The sequence below is a fragment of the Salvelinus sp. IW2-2015 genome, linkage group LG32 (assembly GCF_002910315.2).
Source record: "Salvelinus sp. IW2-2015 linkage group LG32, ASM291031v2, whole genome shotgun sequence".
NCBI lineage: Eukaryota > Metazoa > Chordata > Actinopteri > Salmoniformes > Salmonidae > Salvelinus > Salvelinus sp. IW2-2015.
Genome location: NC_036871.1, coordinates 12,584,397 through 12,605,134, shown reverse-complemented (window position 1 = coordinate 12,605,134; position 20,738 = coordinate 12,584,397). Strand labels below are relative to the sequence as shown.

At 40.6% G+C, this 20,738-nt stretch overlaps 1 protein-coding gene across 1 annotated transcript in view; it reads right to left on the bottom strand.

The window, feature by feature from the left end:
• Positions 1 to 4,414: 4,414 nt before the first annotated feature.
• LOC111956311 (phospholipid phosphatase-related protein type 5-like) overlaps positions 4,415 to 20,738 on the bottom strand; it is a 71,386-nt gene continuing 55,062 nt past the window's right edge. The window contains exons 5-6 of the mRNA XM_023976764.1: positions 13,885 to 14,025; positions 4,415 to 6,310 (exon numbers count right to left, since the gene is read on the bottom strand). Coding sequence (XP_023832532.1) covers positions 6,281 to 6,310; positions 13,885 to 14,025 — 171 coding nt within the window. The 3' untranslated portion in view covers positions 4,415 to 6,280. The remainder of the gene's footprint in view (positions 6,311 to 13,884; positions 14,026 to 20,738) is intronic.

The following is a 20,738-nucleotide window of genomic DNA, read 5'->3' as shown; positions in this document are numbered from 1 at the left end:
CCTTAAACCACTCGAGTGTTGCTTTAGCAGTATGCTTAAGGTCATTGTCCTGCTGGAAGGTGAACCTCTGTCCCAGTCTCAAATCTCTGGAAGACTGAAACAGGTTTCCCTCAAGAATTTCCCTGTATTTAGCGCCATCCATCATTCCTTCAATTCTGACCATCCCCACAGCATGATGCTGCCACCACCATGCTTCACTGTGGGGTTGGTGTTCTCGGGGTGATGAGAGGTGTTGGGTGTGTGCCAGACATAGCGTTTTCCTTGATGGCCAAAAAGCTACATTTTAGTCTCATCTGACCAGAGTACCGTTTTCCATATGTTTGGGGAGTCTCCCACATGCCTTTTGGTGATCACCAGAAGTGTTTGCTTATTTTTTTCTTTAAGCAATGGCTTTTTTCTGGCCACTCTTCCGTAAAGCCAAGCTCTGTGGAGTGTACGGTTGAAAATGGTCCTATGGACAGATACTCCAATCTCCGCTGTGGAGCATTGCAGCTCCTTCAGGGTTATCTTTGGTCTCTTTGTTGCCTTTCTGATTAATGCCCTCCTTGCATAGTATGTGAGTTTTGGTGGCCAGCCCTCTCTTGGCAGGTTTGTTGTGATGCCATATTCTTTCCGTTTTTTAATAATGGATTTAATGGTGCTCCGTGGGATGTTCAAAGTTTCAGATATTTTTTATAACCCAACCCTGATCTGTACTTCTCCACAACTTTATACTAAGATCATGTGAAACTTAGATTGCACACAGGTGGACTTTATTTAACTAATTATGTGACTTCTGAAGGTAATTGGTTGCACCAGATCTTATTTAGGGGCTTCATAGCAAAGGGGGTGAATACATTCGCAAGCCACTGTATGGCTCTGGTTATATCCACTGTCCAGATGGATGGAACGTTCCATACGTTTTTTTCCGTTGGCGCAAAAGTGAGTCATTTAGTGAATAATTTCAATTATATTTTTCTGTTCAGTCAAAAGTTAGGTTTCTCTAAATATTTTTCCACACTTAGGAACATAATCAGTATCAGTAGAATGTAATCAATATTCATTTAGGTTAACCCCTGGCTAAAGGGGTCTGCATACATAAGTTCAGTTTTCTCCTAGCAGAACTCGGCTAGGCGAAGCGACCGTCTGTGCTCTCATACTCCATAAAGACATTTGCTTGAAAAACAAGATAAAACGTCAATAATACTGGTGTTTGTCCATCTTGAGCCACCGTAGCAACAACATAAGCAGAAACACTTCCTCAAAATAGTCCAAATTAATCTAAGATAAATCAAGATATCTATCATTCATTTAGACGTTTTTGCCAAGGTCTTAGTTACGCAATTTTACATCTAGCTAAGATATTTGGTGCATTATTCCTCAAGTGAAAAAAATATGCATGAAAACTAGTCGTCGACACCAAACACTTCATGTTCCCACTCCTACTAAGATTAGTACTGTTGACCAATAACCAAGGAAGGGGTGTAGACTTCGACTACTGAACTTCGACTTGTCAGCTGAAAAAACGTTGTGTGCAAGAACAGCACAAAAAAAACCTGCGGAAGACCAAAACAAATAAAAACGTCAACATTTCGTCATATATGCGCAAACTGTTTCAATTGGGAAGTATACGGTAAGCTTAAGTCAGCCAGAAGCGGTGATAGACAGCTATCAGCTGTTCACGCACTGGCTACCTAGCGTTACGTTAGCTTTGAGCTCTTGAGTGTCGTGGACCTTTTGACTATTATGGGTCCCTTCGACAGTTTGGATCCTGTGATATCTGTTCCTGTTGGCTGAAAAAGTAAACATGTCCATGAAAAGGAGAGAGCCAAGATCCAGCGACGGGAAACACTGCAAACATACGGAGGCAAACAGCGGGCTGTGTCACTCTGACAATAAGAATCAATACATCTTTGACCGGCAAATTCATTGCAACCGACTTTCAATGTCCTTATTATTCCTTAAATCCTTCTCTAAAGTGTACAGTGCCTTCAGAAAGTATTCAAGTACCCCTTGACTTTTCCCACATTTTGGCGGGATTGAAATGGGTTTAATTGTCATTTTGTTTGGTCAACAATCTACACAAAATACTCTGTATTATCAAAATGTATGAAAAATAAAACACTAATATATCTTCATTACATAAGTATTCAACCCCCTGAGTCAATACATGTTAGTATCACCTTTGGCAGCRATTACAGCTGTGAGTCTTTCTGGGTAAATCTTTAAGAGCTTTGCACACCTGGATTGTACACTAGTTGCGCATTATTATTTAGATATTCTTCAAGCTCTGTCAAGTTGGTTGTTGATCATTGCTAGACAGCCATTTTCAAGTCTTGCCATATATTTTAGAGTCGATTTAAGTCAAAACTGTAACTAGGCCACTCAGGAACATTCAATGTTGTCTTGGTAAGCAACTCCAGTTATATTTGGCCCTGTGTTTTAGGTTATTGTCCTGCTGAAAGGTGAATGTCTTCCAGTGTATGTTGGAARGCAGACTGAACCAAGTTTTCCTTTTCCTTTCTGTTTCTTTTTATCATAAAAAAACTCCCTAGTCCTTCCCGATGACAAACATACCCATAACATGATGCCGCCACCACCATGTTTAAAAATATGAAGAGTGGTACTCAGTGTCACACCCTGATCTGTTTCACCTGTCCTTGTGATTGTCTCCACCCCTCCAGGTGTCACTTATTTCCCCCGGTGTATTTATCCCTGTGTTTCCTGTCTCTCTGTGCCAGTTCATCTTGTCTTGTCAAGTCAACCACCGTGGTTTTCCCGTGCTCCTGCTTTTTATTATCTCTCTTTTTCTAGTGCTCCTGGTTTTGACCCTTGCCTGCCCTGACTCTGAACCTGCCTGCCTGATCACTCTGCCTGCCCTGCCCTGACCTCGAGCCTGCCTGCCACTCTGTACCGCCTGSACTCTGACCTTGTTCTGATCTTTTTGCCGGTCCACGACCATTCTCTTGCCTGCCYCTTGGATACCAATAAATATCAGAGACTTGAACCATCTGCATCTGGGTCTCGCTCTGTGCCCTTATACAGTGATGTGTTGTGTTCGATTTGCTCCATTCAGGACATAAAGTACATTTCTTTGGCAATTTTCTTGTAGGTTTACTTTAGTGCCTTATTGCAAACAGGATACAGTTTGCAATTTATTCAGTTTATAGTTTATTCTGTACATGCTTCCTGTCACTCTGTCATTTAGGTTAGTATTGTGGAGTAACTACAATGTTGTTGATCCATCCTCAGTTTTCTATCACAGCCCTTCAATTGTGTAACTGTTAAAGTCACCATTGGCTTCATGGTAAAATACCAGAGTGGTTTCCTTCCTCTCTGGCAACTGAGTTAGGAATGACGCCTGTATCTTTGTAGTGACTGGGTGTATTGATACACCATCCAAACTATAATTRATAACTTCACCATGCTCAAAGGGATATTCAATGCCTCTTTTTTTTTTTTTTACTCATCTACCAATAGGTGCACTTCTTTGCGAGGCATTGGATATCTGAGTTTGAAATTCATTGCTTGACTAAGATAATTGTATGTGTGGGGTACAGAGATGAGGTAGTCATTCAAACATCATGKTAAACACTTATTTCCATGCAACTTATTATGTGACTTGTTAAGCACATTTTTACTCCTGAACGTATTTAGGCTTGYMATAACAAATGGGTTCAATACTTATTGACTTATTGAGACATTTTAGCTTTAAATGTTGTATTAATTCGTAAAAATGTCTAAAAACATAATTCCACTTTGACATTATGTGATATTATGTGTAGGCCAGTTACAAAGAATCTCAATTGAATCCATTTTAAATTCAGGCTGTAACACAACAGAATGTGGAAAAAGTAAAGTGGTGTGAATACTTTTTGAAGGCGCTGTATAATGAAACTCAAAAAGCTTTCCTTAATTTATCCTAATGATAAAACCTGTAAAACCCACAGAATGTTTTTCAAAAGTTGCTTAAATGTCCAAAAAGAAAAAAACACATTGTATACACGGTTCACTCTCTGGATACAATACATTGGCTATGTGATTTTAGGCTATTTTGCACAGAAAAGTTGAAAGAAATTGATTATTTTAATATTTATTCATTTATGTATCGATACTTTCTTACATATAACTGTTTAAAACCCAATCGGGATATTTTTCTATTGTAGTTTTGTTGTTTGAAGTGGATATACAGCATTTTACCACAAAGCATGGTTATTTGTCTCTCTAAAATAAAATGACCTTGCAATATATTTCAAACAAAATGATATCTGTCTTTTCACTAGCCCATGTCATGTTAAGATGAAAAAAAGCTGAGCTCTATCTCTTTCACAAGATGTGTTGTTAATTCCTGTCAATTTAAAAACATTTCTGAAAATGGATATATGGTATCACGTTTTGGAATGAAACTTCAAAACAGAAATGCTGGAGTCAAACCTATTTATTTAGATTTTATTCAAATACATTTACACCGCAACTTTCTCACAGTTKAGTTATTTTTCCATTTTCTACAGTGTAAGAGGTCCTGCAGCTGCTGCTGGGTTAATGTTACTCATAGCRATGAGATCAATAAACAAAGATCTGGTATAATGGGACAATATCAAAACAAAAGAGTTATAAAAGTAACGAAATCTGTACAAGCGAAAAAACTAACACTCAGAAATTACATATAAGATCAAAACAATACACAAATCCAACTTTAATATTTTATACATTTGATATTATATATTATAATTCATATATTTACATATTTTTTTAAGTAACGAAATGGTTGACAGTGAACAACATCTCCAGAATCATTCAAATGCCCCATACATTTTCTAGAAAAACTAAGACAAAGTAAATAATGAGATGTTAAACGTATTAAAAACCATGTCATCACATTGTACATGTATAGATACCTTTTCTAACTGCACATCAATAGTAGAACCCTTCATTTTCAGATGATGGGCTGAGACTGTTAGGGGTCATACAGTACGACATACCATTCAGACAGTAGACGGTAAACAGTACAGCCACATACAGTACAACAGTGTAAAAATGTCGTCATGGAGATTAACATACAACAGGGGTTTTCATCAAATTGTGGTGGTATAAAAACAACTTTACCCATAATGCATTTGGGAAACTAAAGTCTAGTCGTGCATCAACTATGAATATCATTGCTGGCCTGTGAGTTTAAAACAATACTCCATATTGTCTAATCTGACATATCAACATACAGTATAGATCCATGCTTTTGCAACACAATAAAATAGGAGGAATGAAACCGAGAAATTAAAAAACATCTCTTTATTTCCATATTATTTCCGCACTGGCTCTGTTGCCTGACCGTGGTCATATTATGGTTGTTGATTGTCTGGCAAGCCCGAAGCAACATCCTTCAATCCACAAGAGAAAATGATGTCCAAAGGTTTATCAAGCACACACACACGGACACACTTTTACGGCTCCATGCACATCTGCACACACGGTCGCATAGTTGCACACCTAAATGCCTATGTATTTCGAGCTAATCGTAAGAGGGACACAATTCATTCATTGATTTCTCTGAAAACTACCAAAGCCTATATAAAATRGCAATGATCTTTGGCTCTTCATTCTCTCAGGTCTGGTTGGTAAAATCTAGACAGAAGTAAACCCATACATACTGGCTTTGACAAGATACAGTTTGGATTGCACTTTTGCAAGCAAGCACATATAAAGAAATAAACAGCCATGATAGAAAACACATTATACACGTTTACGCTGTTGGCGAGGATTCATGATCTTTGACATGGAAGGAAATAAAATAAAAATGCTGTACAATACATATATATATATACACATATATGAGACGTGTTTGATACAATAACTTCAAGTATATACAAATAAGGAATACTTTTGGGGAAATCAATGAACAATGAACACCATTCATCAGGTGAAGAACAGAAGGAGGGAACATGTTGATTGGAGAGCAAAAGAAAAAGTAAAGCTGAAGGATGTTTGATTTTGAAATAGGGTCATACTGTATAGATCAAGGTTGGGGTCAATTTGAATTGAAGTCAATTCTTGAAGTGATTTGAATTTAAAATAAAATTATGGARAACAACTTTTTGTTGTTGTTAATTGAGAAGTCTTGAAAATAGATGCCTTTTTTCAATTATTGAATTGCAATTTCAGTTTACTTCCAGAATTCACTAAATGCAACTGACCACAAMCCTGTTATACATAGATATCATCTTCAGGATCTGTGTTGCCCTCTGGCGACCATGACAGTGAGCAGCAACCACATCCAACTGTGTGTCATGTGACACATTCATTGTCATGTGACCTCGGCGAAAGTATTAGAATTCTAAAGGAAAAAAGAAGCAAAAGAAGAAACAGAACAAAAATTTGTCTTCAATGATTCACTATATTTAATATCCAAGACATTCTCTGCATTCAATACATCCCAAGATTAGTAACTATTAAGTACTGAAGCATTTTTATGAAGTCTTCTGATTACGTCAGATTAGACATTACTTGGTAACATGATATTTGCGATCTTGATATRAAAAAAACACAAAATAGCACAGTCAAGATACAGTATCAGTCCTGTGACATCTTGGTCCCCAACATCTCTTGCTTTCCGTATTTTAATTATATAACGACCCTTACATAACCTCGAGCTAATGAGTCAGTTGCTTTGATTGCGCTGAGGGGCTTGTAAAGGCTGTCTGTCCACACACGCATGCACACACACAAAATGTAAACGCACACACACACAGACACAAACACACACACACAAAGTGGGCCAAGTAGCATTAGGTTAGCACACTGTACAGCTCCTGGGTTGCCTCTACAGTGGTTGCTCAACTAAAAGTTTTCAGATTATGCTGTGGGACATAGATGTAATTTGTGGTTTAGTACGGTACCCTGCGTCACTACTTCATTACTCCAGACCAGCGTAATGGGGAGTTAGAGCACTGATTACACTTTTGGATCCCAAGGCGCTAATGTGTCTCTAACTGACAATGAATGGGCGACATAAACCAAATAGAAACTGATAATTATGCAAGACTTCAAAATGTAATTTCAATTAAATGAATGATGAGTATGAAGAAGGTGATTGAATTTAGAACAATAGTGTAAGAATTGCTATTCCTCTGTCCTGCACGCGAACACCCTACTCGTCAGTATTACTTACTAAAACTGTTTTAAAATCTAAGGTTTTTATTCTAAGAGAAATGAAAATGTTCAATTATATTCCATGATAATCTTAAAATATACAGTTGAAGTCGGAAGTTTACATACACCTTAGCCAAATACATTTAAACTCAGTTTTCCACAATTTCTGACATTTAATCCACACAAATTCCACACAAATTCCCTATCTTAGTCAGTTAGGATCACACTTTATTTTAAGAATGTGAAATGTCAGAATAATAGTGGACAGAATTATTTCTTTCAGCTTTTATTTCTTTCATCACATTCCCAGTGGATCAGAAGTGTACATACACTCAATTAGTATTTGGTAGCATTGCCTTTAAATTGTTTAACTTGGGTCAAATGTTTATGAGCCTTCCACAAGCTTCCCACAATAAGTTGGGTGAATTTGGCCCTTCCTCCTGACAGAGCTGGTGTAACTGAGTCAGGTTTGTAGGCCTCCTTGCTCGCACACGCTTTTTCAGTTCTGCCACAAATTGTCTATAGGATTGAGGTCAGGGCTTTTGATGGCCACTCCAATACCTTGACTTTTTTGTCTTAAGCTATTTTGCCACAACTTTGCAAGTATGCTTGGGGTCATTGTCCATTTGGAAGACCCATTTGCACCAAGCTTTAACTTCCTGACTGATGTCTTGAGATGTTGCTTCAATATATCCACATAATTTTCAATCCTCATGATGCCATCTATTTGTGAAGTGCACCAGTCCCTCCTGCAGCAAAGCACCCCACAACATGATGCTTGCCAACCCGTGCTTCACGGTTGGGATGGTGTTCTTCGGCTTGCAAGCCTCTCCCTTTTACCTCCAAACATAACGATGGTCTTTATGGCCAAACAGTTCTATTTTTGTTTCATAAGACCAAAGGACTTTTCTCCAAAAAGTATGATCTTTGTCCCCATGTGCAGTTGCAAACCGTAGTCTGGCTGTTTTTATGGCTGTTTTGGAGCAGGGCTTCTTCCTTGCTGAGTGGCCTTTCAGGTTATGTCGATATAGGACTCGTTTTACTATGGATATAGATACTCTTGTAGCTGTTTCCTCCAGCATCTTCACAAGTCCTTTGCTGTTGTTCTGGAATTGATTTGACTTTTCGCACAAAGTACGTCATCTCTAGGAGACAGAACACGTCTCCTTCCTGAGCGGTATGACGGCTGCGTTGTCCCGTGGTGTTTAACTTGCGTACTATTGTTTGTACAGATGAACGTGGTACCTTCAGCGTTTGGAAATTGCCCAAGGATGAACTGGACTTGTGGAGGTCCACAATTATTTTTCTGAGGTCTTGGCTGATTTATTTTGATTTTCCCATGATGTCAAGCAAAGAGACACTGAGTTTGAAGGTAGGCATTGAAATACATCCACAGGTACATCTCCAATTGACTCAAATATGTCAATTAGCCTATCAGAAGCTTCTAAAGACATCACATCATTTTCTGAATTTTGCAAGCTGTTTAAAGGCACAGTCAACTTAGTGTATGTAAACTTCTGACCCACTGGAATGTGATACGGTGAATATAAGTGAAATAAATCTGTCTGTAAACAAACTGTTGGAAAATTACTTGTGTCATGCACAAAGTAGATGTCCTAACCAACTTGACAAAACTTTAGTTTGCTAACAAGAAATTTGTGGAGTGGTTGAAAAACGAGATTTAATGACTCCAACATAAGTGTATGTAAACTTCCGACTTCAACTGTAACTGTCAGGAGAGAAGAACAGAACTGCTGGCCTGACACTGAAAACTTACAAGCTACTGTCACCGCTCGTCGTAACATTGAAGAAGAGGAGACCAAGGCGCAGCGTGATAACAATACATCTTCTTTATTTGAAGACGAAACGAACACTATACAAACAACAAACGACCGTGAAGCTATAAAACGAAAGTGCAGACACAAGCAACTAACGTAAAGACATAGACAATCACCCACGAACTACCTAATGAATATGGCTGCCTAAATATGGTTCCCAATCAGAGACAACAGTAGACAGCTGTCTCTAATTGAGAACCAATCTAGGCAACCATAGACATACATACACCTAGACTAACACTGCCCCATAAACATACAAAAAAACTAGACAATACAAAACACATACATCCCCCATGTCACACCCTGACCTAACTAAAATAATAAAGAAAACAAAGAATACTAAGCCAGGCGTGGACCTACTGGAAATACACAGTGTTTGTAGATGGATGGGGTTACGTGTTCCACAACATGAATTATTCATTTTTATAATAACTTAACTTAGCTTTAGTTATTKTTTTCAGATGAATTCATGTATCCTATATGCACCAATAGTATCAATTGGGAAAATGCCTTTTAAAATAATAATTGTATATTATTTTTCATTCTTTCTTACTTAGCAAGGCATGATATCCTTCACTACTAACTACTGACTTAATTATGGGATGGTGTATGCGTGTTTAATTTACCTCCCTTAAAATCTATGAATACTGAAGCAGTCAGCCAGGCAGTCAAAGCGAGCAGTGAGCCTGGATCCAAAGGGTTTTCTAAAGCATCCTAATGTGTCAGATTTATTTGGGTCACCTTCTGTACTGAGTTTGAAGATGGCCTATGGCCATGTTGATGTTGTGTGTAGCAATGCATTTAGTGTGGAAATGCATTTAGCTACAGTCTCCCTGCTGCTACACTAAACTGTGCAATGAGTGAACCCATACTGCAGTTTAGGTTTCCACTGGGTGTTTTTKGGATTTCTAAAGTACATATAGTCCCTCAAACCTCAACTACTACACATTTGACCATTCTTGCCATTAATGCTTTGCTCATCTACCTCTCACGCATGCATGCATGCATRAACGCAAACACAAACACACCTCTCCACATCTCCTCGTTCTTATTCACCTCACACACCTCAGTCTAATGAGATGTGGTCATCCTCCTTTGCGTTGACGAATGGCCCAATGTAACTTCCCCTGGACTCATTGTGATTTCTAATAGGGAGAGCACTGGGTCTCCATAAGGCACTTCATCAAGATTACCAAGGGGGCCGGAGACATACTGTATGTCCCTGTAATGAATGACATTGCATTCCCCTCGCTATAGGGTCTGCAAAGGCTACATCATTAATCTTCAGGAGCAATGCTACTGTATTATGCTTATRGAGGCAACCCAGGAGCTGTACAGTGTGCTAGCCTCATGCTACTTGGCCCACTTTGTGTGTGTGTGTTTACATTTTGTGTGTGTGCATGCGTGCGTGTGTGTGTGTGAACAGACAGTCTAACAAGCCCCTCAGCGCATTCAAAGTGCAGTGGTTCTTCCTGTAAGGTGTGCTTCATACTGCAGCACACCTTGCAGGCTGCCGCAGAGAWCTATGGCATGTTATTTAATTGTCAGCCATTGTTACCATTAATGCTATTTAGTGCTAGCTTGACCACCAGAGGATATCTTTGAGAAGCATTTGATAGCCTTCAATATTGGCTGTACTAGAGAATTGAAAACCTTTTTTTGTAAGAACATAGTATATGGGATTCATTTTAAGAAATGTAGCTTAATTTAATTGATATTATAGTGTTTCTATTCCAAGAAAAACTAAAAAACTAAACCCTCAGTGTTTCCGTTAGGAAAATATGGCGCTCTACTACGTAACGGTCGGGAGTAGGCTACAGTACTAAGAGCATAACATTTCCACACCCTAATTGTAGTCTAACCAATACCCAAATGGAAATTCAGTGAAAATACAAATCTCATTGGTTTATCAAGACCAGTCCCCAACGGTGCTGAAATAGTTGACTATTGCTATTGCTTCAAATCCTATTGCTWCAAACTTCAATATGCTTTTTAAATAAACAAGACCTACACCACTTTTAACAGCAAACTACTCAACACTAGTGAGACTCATGTCGCCGACGGTGGCCTACAGTATATTGAAAAATACTTTTTTCAATGACGTGAACTCTCCGCCAATAATTAGATTTAGAATGATTGGGAGGATTCTAAATCGAATATATAAGGTGCATTTTTCTTTAGCGAGCAAATTCTTGGATCTGTGAGAATATTTACAGGGCTTATATCTTCTAAATGAATTCAAATAATGATAATAATAATCGCTTTTGTTTAAAAAATAACATATTTTGAGATATGTCTTACTAATTTGTAAATAAAGCCAGTTGTTATTTAGAATGATTTCTTTCTGTTTTAGTGAGAGATGAAACCAAAAACCCACCGTCACCTCATGGGTCTCACCGTCGCCGGCCGGAACGGTACTGACAGCACATCTGTAGCAAGCAAGTTTGCAACTCTGCCATGGGCATTTTAATGCTGATCAATTGCCTTACACAAAGGTATCAAAATACTGGAAAGAGTCTATGTCCTGCAAATGCCCAACTGGACTATTAAATACATGGTGTCCAGCTCAGGATAACCAAACATTTCTTTATTAAATCTATCGAAAGAATGTGGTACTTATTTATTTTGATGCAAAGCTTTGAATGGATGAGTCACTCAGCTTTATGTAGGTGCCGAGGCTATATGACTGCGCCATCAACTTGATTATTTAGCTTATATTCAGTCAACACATACAGTTGAAGTCGGAAGTTTACATACACTTACGTTGGAGTCATTAAAAAAGTTTGTCAACCACTCCCAATACTTTGTGCATAACACAAGTATTTTTCCAACAATCGTTTACAGACAGATTATTTCACTTATAATTCACTGTATCACAATTCCAGTGGGTCAGAAGTTTACATACACTAAGTTGACTGTGCTTTAAACAGCTTGGAATTTCTAGAAAATTATGTCATGGCTTTAGAAGCTTCGATAGGCTAATTGACATCATTTGAGTCAATTGGAGGTGTACCTGTGGATGTATTCAATGCCTACCTTCAAACCAGTGCCTCTTTTGCTTTACATAATGGGAAAATCAAAAAAATCAACCAAGACTCAGAAAAAAATTGTAGACCTCCACAAGTCTGTCATCATTGGGAGCAATTTTCAAATGCATGAAGGTACCATGGTCATCTGTACAAACAATAAGTACGCAAGTATAACACCATGGGACAACGCAGCCGTCATACACGTGGTCTGTCTCCTAGAGATGAACGTACTTTGGTGCAAAAGTGCAAACAATCCCAGAACAACAGCAAAGGACCTTGTAAGATGCTGGAGGAAACAGGTGCAAAGTATCTATATCCACAGTAAAACGAGTCCTATATCGACATAACCTGAAAGGCCGCTCAGCAAGGAAGAAGCCACTGCTCCAAAACGCCATAAAAAACAGCCAGACTACGGTTTGCAACTGCACATGGGGACAAAGATCGTACTTTTTGAGAAATGTCCTCTGGTCTGATGAAACAAAAATAGAACTTTTGGCCATAATGACCATCGTTATGTTTGGGAGGAAAAAGGAGGCTTGCAAGCCAAAGAACACCATCCCAACCGTGAAGCACGGGGTTGGCAGCATCATGTTGTGGGGGTGCTTTGCTGCAGGAGGGACTGGTGCACTTCAAACATAGATGGCATCAATGAGGGTTGAAAATTATGTGGATATATTGAGAGCAACATCTCAACATCAGTCAGGAAGTTAAAGCTTGGGTTGGCAAATGGGTCTTCCAAATGGACAATGACCCCAAGCATACTTGCAAAGTTGTGGCAAAATAACTTAAGGACACAAAGTCAAGTATTGAGTGGCCATCACAAAGCCTGACCTCAATCCTATAGAACATTTGTGGCAGAACTGAAAAGGCGTGGCGAGCAAGGAGGCCTACAAACCTGACTCAGTTACACCAAGCTGTCAGGAGGAATGGGCCAAAATCTGACAACTTATGTGGGAAGCTTGTGCAAGGCTAACAGAAATGTTTGATCCAAGTTAACAATTTTAAAGGCAATGCTACCAAATACTAATTTGAGTGTATGTAAACTTCTGACCACTGGAATGTGATAAGAGAATTATAAGTGAAATAAATCATTCTCTCTACTATTATTCTGACATTTCACATTCTTAAAATAAAGTGTGTGATCCTAACTGACCTAAGGGACAGGGAATTTTACTAGGTTTAAATGTCAGGAATTGTGAAAAACTGAGTTTAAATGTATTTGGCTGAAGTGTATGTAAACTTCCAACTTAAACTGTATGTGGTAACTGTTGCTCCCAATGTTCTGAACAGTGTTTTAATCAATACACAGCAAATGGTCTACTTAACCCAATTTGACACACAATGTTTATACCCGCACAGCTTTGCTATCAAGACACATTGTATAGACAGGTAACGAGGCATGCAGGTTTTCATTCTTACATGATCAGTTTACACAGTGTGCGATTTAGCCCAATGTAACAATGTGTGTGGCTTCTTGCTAATCACCTGTATACAGATGATTAGCAGACAGACTATTTTCAGGGACTGGGATTGTGTACCTCTTGCCAAAGGCATTGTAAGAGCTTATAGAAATTTTACCTGGACTATAAAACTAAGAAGATGAGACTCTCAAACCAAAGTGATACATACATTATATTCCAAACCTCAATGTATATTTTTGTCAATGTTCATATTCTTTGGTCAATTTTCAACCTTCATACTACACATCTGGAAGACATTTTTATCTTTCTATACATACAATGAAGGAGATACTGTATCTGATGTGTCTTTCTGTATGGTGGACACAGCAGAATGGACTGAGGCTGACAAACAAGGTACTCTAGGAAACTGTTCCAAGCAAAAGCACATTATATTGTATTTAGCCTACTGCAGTGAAGTGTAGCTGAAAATACCTGTGAGGCTATGTACTTCTCCATGGTGTTGTCCATGATGCGGGGCTGGCCCATCATAGGAACACTGCTGACCACTCTCTCCTCCGGCGGGATCTCGTTCAGCAGAGTCTTCCCTTTGAAGTTCTGCACCACCCCTAGAACCTGCACTCACAGCCACGGTCACGGGGTAGACAAAGGAAAATAGATATGGGGGATTGGTGTGCGCGGAAGTGAGAGACGGAAAGAAAGAAGAAATAGAGATGTGAGAGAGGAGAAKGAGTGGGAGACTTAGTTAGTTAGGCTGAGATGGAAATAGAGGCTCTGTGGTGTTTTTGCAGAGCTGAGTGCTTCGTAGAGTGCCTTTCACTTCTCAAAACATGGGTTATGTAATTATTTTTTTCTATTATAAAGGAATCGCATGGCTTGTTGCCCAAAAACATGAATTCAATCAGGGGCTGTGTGTTTGTGTGTCTTCAAGGAGTTTCATCCATTACCAGAGCCCAAATTAGCTTTTTTTGTGAGACGTCTATCTAAGGCAATGTTCAGATGGAGGAGAAATGCAACTCAGAAAAATGATCATCTAGAGCAGTGGTCACCAACCGATCGACCGTTCAATCCCTAAGGCATTTGTAGTTGTTTACCAAACATATCTGTAAAACAAAAAAAAACGATAAAGCCTTGCGTTCCTATAATTGTTTCTTTGTTTAGCGCTGTTGGTGGTAGGTGCACATGATCGCAGAACTAGTGCCAAGAAGGCAAAGTGTTCCTATTTTGAACCATTTCATGTGTCTGACAGGTAGAACTCTGATACCCGGCAGGCCGAGAGAGCAAGTGCACCTATAGGCCTATCGCAATCAGATAGTTCAGATCACTGTGTCTGCAGTTTCCTCGATCCATAGACATAAAACAAAGTCCTCGAGCACACTGCAAAGTTGATACTTGTGAGATTTCCAAACGTTTAAAACCATAACTAGAGAGAGACAATGAATACAGCAAAGAGCTGCTGTTTTTACAAGTAAATTCATGTTTAAGCTGTTATTCAGCACTATCAAGACTTTGTTCAACACTTTTACAAGTCTTAAATGTGTGTTCTCCCTACTTCCACTCATCGCTACAACCAGCACTGCAGCTGCAATGAATGAGTATAGAAAAGCGTTTCGATAAGCTTGCAAGATTCTTATTAGCGGCTTGTGTATTTTTTAATATTGAGGAATATTTCATTTCCTCTGGTCATTTTAAAATAAACTATTATTAATGTTAATGCAAATAGTCCGGGTAGCCATTTGATTACCTGTTCAGAGAGTCTTATGGCTTGCGGGGTGAAAGCTGTTGAGAAGCCTTTTGGTCTAGACTTGGCACTCCGGTACAGTTGCAATGCGGTAGCAGAGAGAACAGTCTATGACTGGGGTGGCTCGGGTCTTTGACAATTTGTAGGGCCTTCCTCTGACACAACTGGTGTAAAGGTCCTGGATGGCAGGCAGCTTAGCCCAGTGATGTACTGGGCCATATGCACTACCCTTGTAGTGCCTTGCGGTCGGAGTTCGAATAGTTGCTGTCAGGCAGTGATGCGACCAGTCAGATGTTCTCGATGTTCGCAGCTGTAGAACCTTTTGAGGACCCATGCCTTCGTCTCCTTAGGGGGAATAGGTTTTGTCGTGCCTCTTCACGACTGTCTGGTGTGTTTGAACCATTCTAGTTTGTTGGTGATGTGGACACCAAGGAACTTGAAGCTCTCAACCTGCTCCACTACAGCCCTGTCGATGAGAATGGGGGCATGCTCGGTCCTCCTTTTCCTGTAGTCCACAATCATCTCCTTTGATCTCCTTTCCACAATCTCCATCTCCTTGAGGGAAAGGTTGTTATTCTGGCACCACACGGCCAGGTCTCTGACCTTCTCCCTATAGGCTGTCTCGTTGTTGTCGGTGATCAGGTCTACCACTGTTGTGTAGTCTGCAAACTTAATGATGGTGTCGGAACAATGCTTGGCCATGCAGTCGCGGGTGAACAAGGAGTACAGGAGGGGACTGAGCACGCAACCCTGAGGGGCTCCAGTGTTGAGGATCAGCGTGACAGATGTGTTGCTACCTACCTTCACCACCTGGGGGCGGCCCGTCAAGAAGTCAAGGATCCAGTTGCAGAGGGAGGTGTTTAGTCCCAGGATCCTTAGCTTAGTGATGAGCTTTGAGGGCACTATGGTGTTGAACGCTGAGCTGTRGTCAATGAGTAGCATTCTCACGTAGGTKTTCCTTTTTCCAGGTGGGAAAGGGCAATACAGATTGCATCATCTATGGATCTGTTTGAGMGGTATGCAAATTGKAGTGGGTCCAGGGTTTCTGGGATAATGGTGTTAATTTGAGCCATTACCAGCCTTTCAAAGCACTTCATGGCTATGTTCATGAGTGCTACAGGTCTGTAGTCATTTAGGCAGGTTACCTTAGTGCTCTTGGGCACAGGGTCTATGGTGGTCTGCTTGAAGCATGTTGGTATTACAGACTCAATCAGGGACATGTTGAAAATGTCAGTGAAGACACCTGCCAGTTGGTCAGCACAAGTCCTGGCAATCCATCTAGCCCAGCGGCCTTGTGACTGTTGACCTGTTTAAAGGTCTTACTCACGTTGGCTACRGAGAGCGTTATCACACAGAATATCTGATGCTCTCATCGATGCCTCAGTGTTGCTTGCCTCGAAGCAAGCATAGAAGTTATTTAGCTCGTCTGGTAGGCTTGTGTCACTGGGCAGCTCGCGGCTGTGCTTCCCTTTGTAGTCTGTAATAGTTTGCAGGCCCTGCCACATCCTACGAGCGTCGGGGCCGGTGTAGTACGATTCAATCTTGGTCCTGTATTGGCGCTTTGCCTGTTTGATGGTTCCTTAGATTTCGTGCACCAGCTGTTGTTTACAAATATACACAGACCGCCCCCCCTCGTCATACCGGAGTGTGCTGTTCTGTCTAGTCGGTGCAGCGTATATCCCGCTAGCTGAATGTTTTCCATGTYGTCATTCAGCCACGATTCGGTAAAACACAAGATATTACAGTTTTTGATGTCCCATTGGTAGGATATTCGTGATCGTACCTCATCTAATTTATTGTCCAATGTTTGTAAGTTSGCAAGTAATATTGATRGTAAGGGGCGTCGGCGGATCCTTACGAGGCACCCWGCYCTGGGTCTCTTTCTCTTGCCTATGAMGGGGATTTCGGCCTTGTCGGGTGTCTGAAGTACATCCTGTGCGTCCTGCTCGTTGAAGAAAAAATCTTTGTTTAATACGAGGTGAGTGGTCACTGTCCTAATATCCAGAAGCTCTTTATGTACAAAACATTATGTACAAATAACGTGAAAAAAACACATAATAGCACAATTGGTTAGGCGCCTGTAAAACGGCTGCCATTTCTTCCGGCACTATCTTAACTCATGACGTTACTACCCTGCATGAATCTGTAGGTAGCTAACCAACAAGGTTCAATGTTAGCTACAGTAGCTAACATTAGGCTATAACTAGTCAAGCAAATGGGTCTGAGATACAAATAATAAGATCACACACAGAACAATAGCTAGCTAGCCAGCCAGCTAACGTTAGCTAGCTAACAGTACACTTTAACTTGAAATTAAACCACTTTGTCAAAATCTGAAAATGTAGCTAGCTAGACTATCTTACTCATATACATCATCGATGGACGCATCTCCTTCGGACGCCATGGTTGCTCTTAGTATGAAGATGGAGACAGGTGTTTTCTCCATCTCCTTAGCTATCATACTCAAATTCCACTGATTTCAAAACTCAGTCCTCCAGAAAGTGGAGAGCATACACTGTAACTAACAGTACACTTTAACTTGACATTAGGCTTATGAAGTTTTAATACGCGATACATTTTTTAGAAAGCAGCGTTAGAGAGGACTCCCTAGACATACTGACCARCTCAAATAGAACCAGCTCAAATAGACAGAAGCATGCTATATGGCAGACCAATCCAAACTCAACTCTCGGCATGTCCAGTCCACTTATTTATTTCAMCTTTATTTAACCAGGTAGGCCAGTTGAGAACAAGTTCTCATTTACAACTGCAACCTGGCCAAGATAAAGCAAAGCAGTGCAACAAAAACAACAACACAGAGTTACACATGGGATAAACAAACTTACAGTCAATAACACAATAGAAAAATTGGTATACAGTGTGTGCAAAATGAAGTAAGAAGGTAAGGCAATAMACAGGCCAATAGTGGCGAAGTAATTACGATTCAGCAATTTACACTGGAGTGATATATGTGCAGATGAGGATGTGCAAGTAGAAATACTGGTGTGCAAAAGAGCAGAAAAACAAAAACAAACATGGGGATGAGGTAGGAAGTTGGTTGGATGGGCTACTTACAGATGGACTGTGTACAGGTGCAGCGATCGGTAAGCTGCTCTGACAGCTGATGCTTAATGTTAGTGAGGGAGATATAAGTCTCCAACTTCAGTGATTTTTGCAATTCGTTCCAGTCATTGGCAGCAAAGAACTGGAAGGAAAGGTGGCCAAAGGGGATGACCAGTGAAATATACCTGCTGGAGCACGTGCTACGGTTGGGTGTTGCTATGCTGACCAGTGAGCTGAGTTAAGGCGGCGCTTTACCTAGCAAATACTTATAGACCTGGAGCCAGTGGGTTTGGCGACGAATATGTAGCAAGGACCAGCCAACGAGAGCATACAGGTCGCAGTGGTGGGTAGTATATGGGGCTTTGGTGACAAAACGGATGGCACTGTGATAGACTGCATCAATCTGCTGAGTAGAGTGTTGGACGCTATTTTGTAAATGACATCGCCGAAGTCAAAGATCGGTAGGAAATAGAAAGCCGATTCTAGATTTAACTTTGGATTGGAGATGCTTAATGTGAGTCTGGAAGGAGAGTTTACAGTCTAGCCAGACACCTAGGTATTTATAGTTGTCCACATATTCTAAGTCAGAACCGTCCRGAGTAGTGATGCTAGTRGGRMGGGMGGGTGCGGGCAGCGATCGGTTGAAGAGCATGCATTTTGTTTTACTAGCGTTTAAGAGCAGTTGGAGGCCACGAAAGGAGTGTTGTATGGCGTTGAAGCTCGTTTGGTTTGTTAACACAGTGTCCAAAGAAGGGCCAGATGTATACAGAATGGTGTCGTCTGCGTAGAGGTGGATCAAAGATTCACCAGCAGCAAGAGCGACATCATTGATATATACAGAGAAAAGAGTCGGTCCGAGAATTTAAACCTGGTTGCTGTAGCACTCTGCTTCAGATATGGCATGTTATGAAATTGCAATGTAGTAATAATCGTTTGTGCGCAAGTTGTAATCTTACGCCACGGCACTAAATTATATACACATGCATGAATGAACACTGCATGTGAGAGTGAATAACACAAGCAGGGCACAAGCGTACAGAGAATTGACAAAAGTAGGGCACATCAAAGGTAAAAGACATATGTGACTTAACGCGAGACATACACATGGTGTGAATGCATCCAGAAAATAACATTCTGTAGTTATAGGTTCATGTACTCTATAACACTTTAGGGGAAAAAACATGCAGACACACACAAGACACAGACATGGATGCAAGTAAACCTGCACACACACACACACACACACCTTTACCCCATGGCCCAGGCACCCTGCGGTTTTAACACACACACGCTCATACACCCACCCACACACACACACACACACACACCATGGCCCAGGCACCCTGCTGTTTTCTGTTAGGCACTGTGCTTTCTTGCTGATGACGCGTGATGTGCGCCTGCTCGCCTGTTATACGGTGGTTTGATCTCAGATATCTCCTGCTGGGTCCTTTCCTACCTTTCCCCTTTCCCCATTCTCGTTAACTAGGTCATACTAGGTCTGTATCCCAAATGGCACCCTATTCCCTACRCAGTGCACTACTTTTGACCAGGCCCGTTAGAAAAGTGGTGCACTACATAGGGAACATGGTGACATTTGGGACGCACATAACACTATAACTCTCCACTTATCCTGTCAGAAATGGATGATCTTTGTGCTAGTAGTAATTTAGAGTTGTTGAAGATAAACATGCCATGAGCAGCAACTTTGCACTGATGTTTCCACACCCAATTTGTATGCAACAACCAATTAAGCAAGATTTCTCCATAGACTAGTGCTCTGAAACCCGAGAAACTCAAGCAAATCTAACGGTTTTCATACTCACTCTAGCAAGAGACACACCAACTAATATGTGTATTGCAGAGACATCAAAAGGAGCCCACTCATAGAGGAGCTCAGTCACTTTCCCTATACTAAACACAACAGATCCAAGTGGCCCTACTGTGTTCATCTGAGCCAATTATCCAGCCATACCAGGGGGAAAACGCAGTGTTTTCCATAAGTGCCGGCTGTCGGCTAAATTCACAATAACAGAGTCATTGTAAGCTGGTTACTTTTTCCACTTCATAAATGAACTAGGTTTCTTTTCATTTAAACGTCTCAATTCGCTCGTCAGAAAAATCCGTAGCCTTCTCCCGCTAGAATGAACGATATGCATCTTACAGTGATCTATTGGTAGGACAGGCACCTGTCAGTCACAAAGCGAGCGATGCCAGGGAGACTGCTGGTTTGTACAGTTYGTCAGTCTGCTGTCTGTCCCACCTCTTCGTACCGGTGTTCTTTTTGTGCCCTGTGGTTGGCTGAAGTCAAATCTATTTATGGAGGAGAGCATGATGCTTCTTCCTCATCTCCTGTGAGTGAATTTACACGTCCTATGTAATGTAACTGGTAACGATGAGTTGAAATTCACTTAATTATTGTTTTGTGGCACGTGCATACTGGTAGGTTACTACTTCTTTTTGGCGATTTATCTGCAGATAAATGATGAATACATTCGACGAAGGTGTTGAATCCTCACTGCAGGAT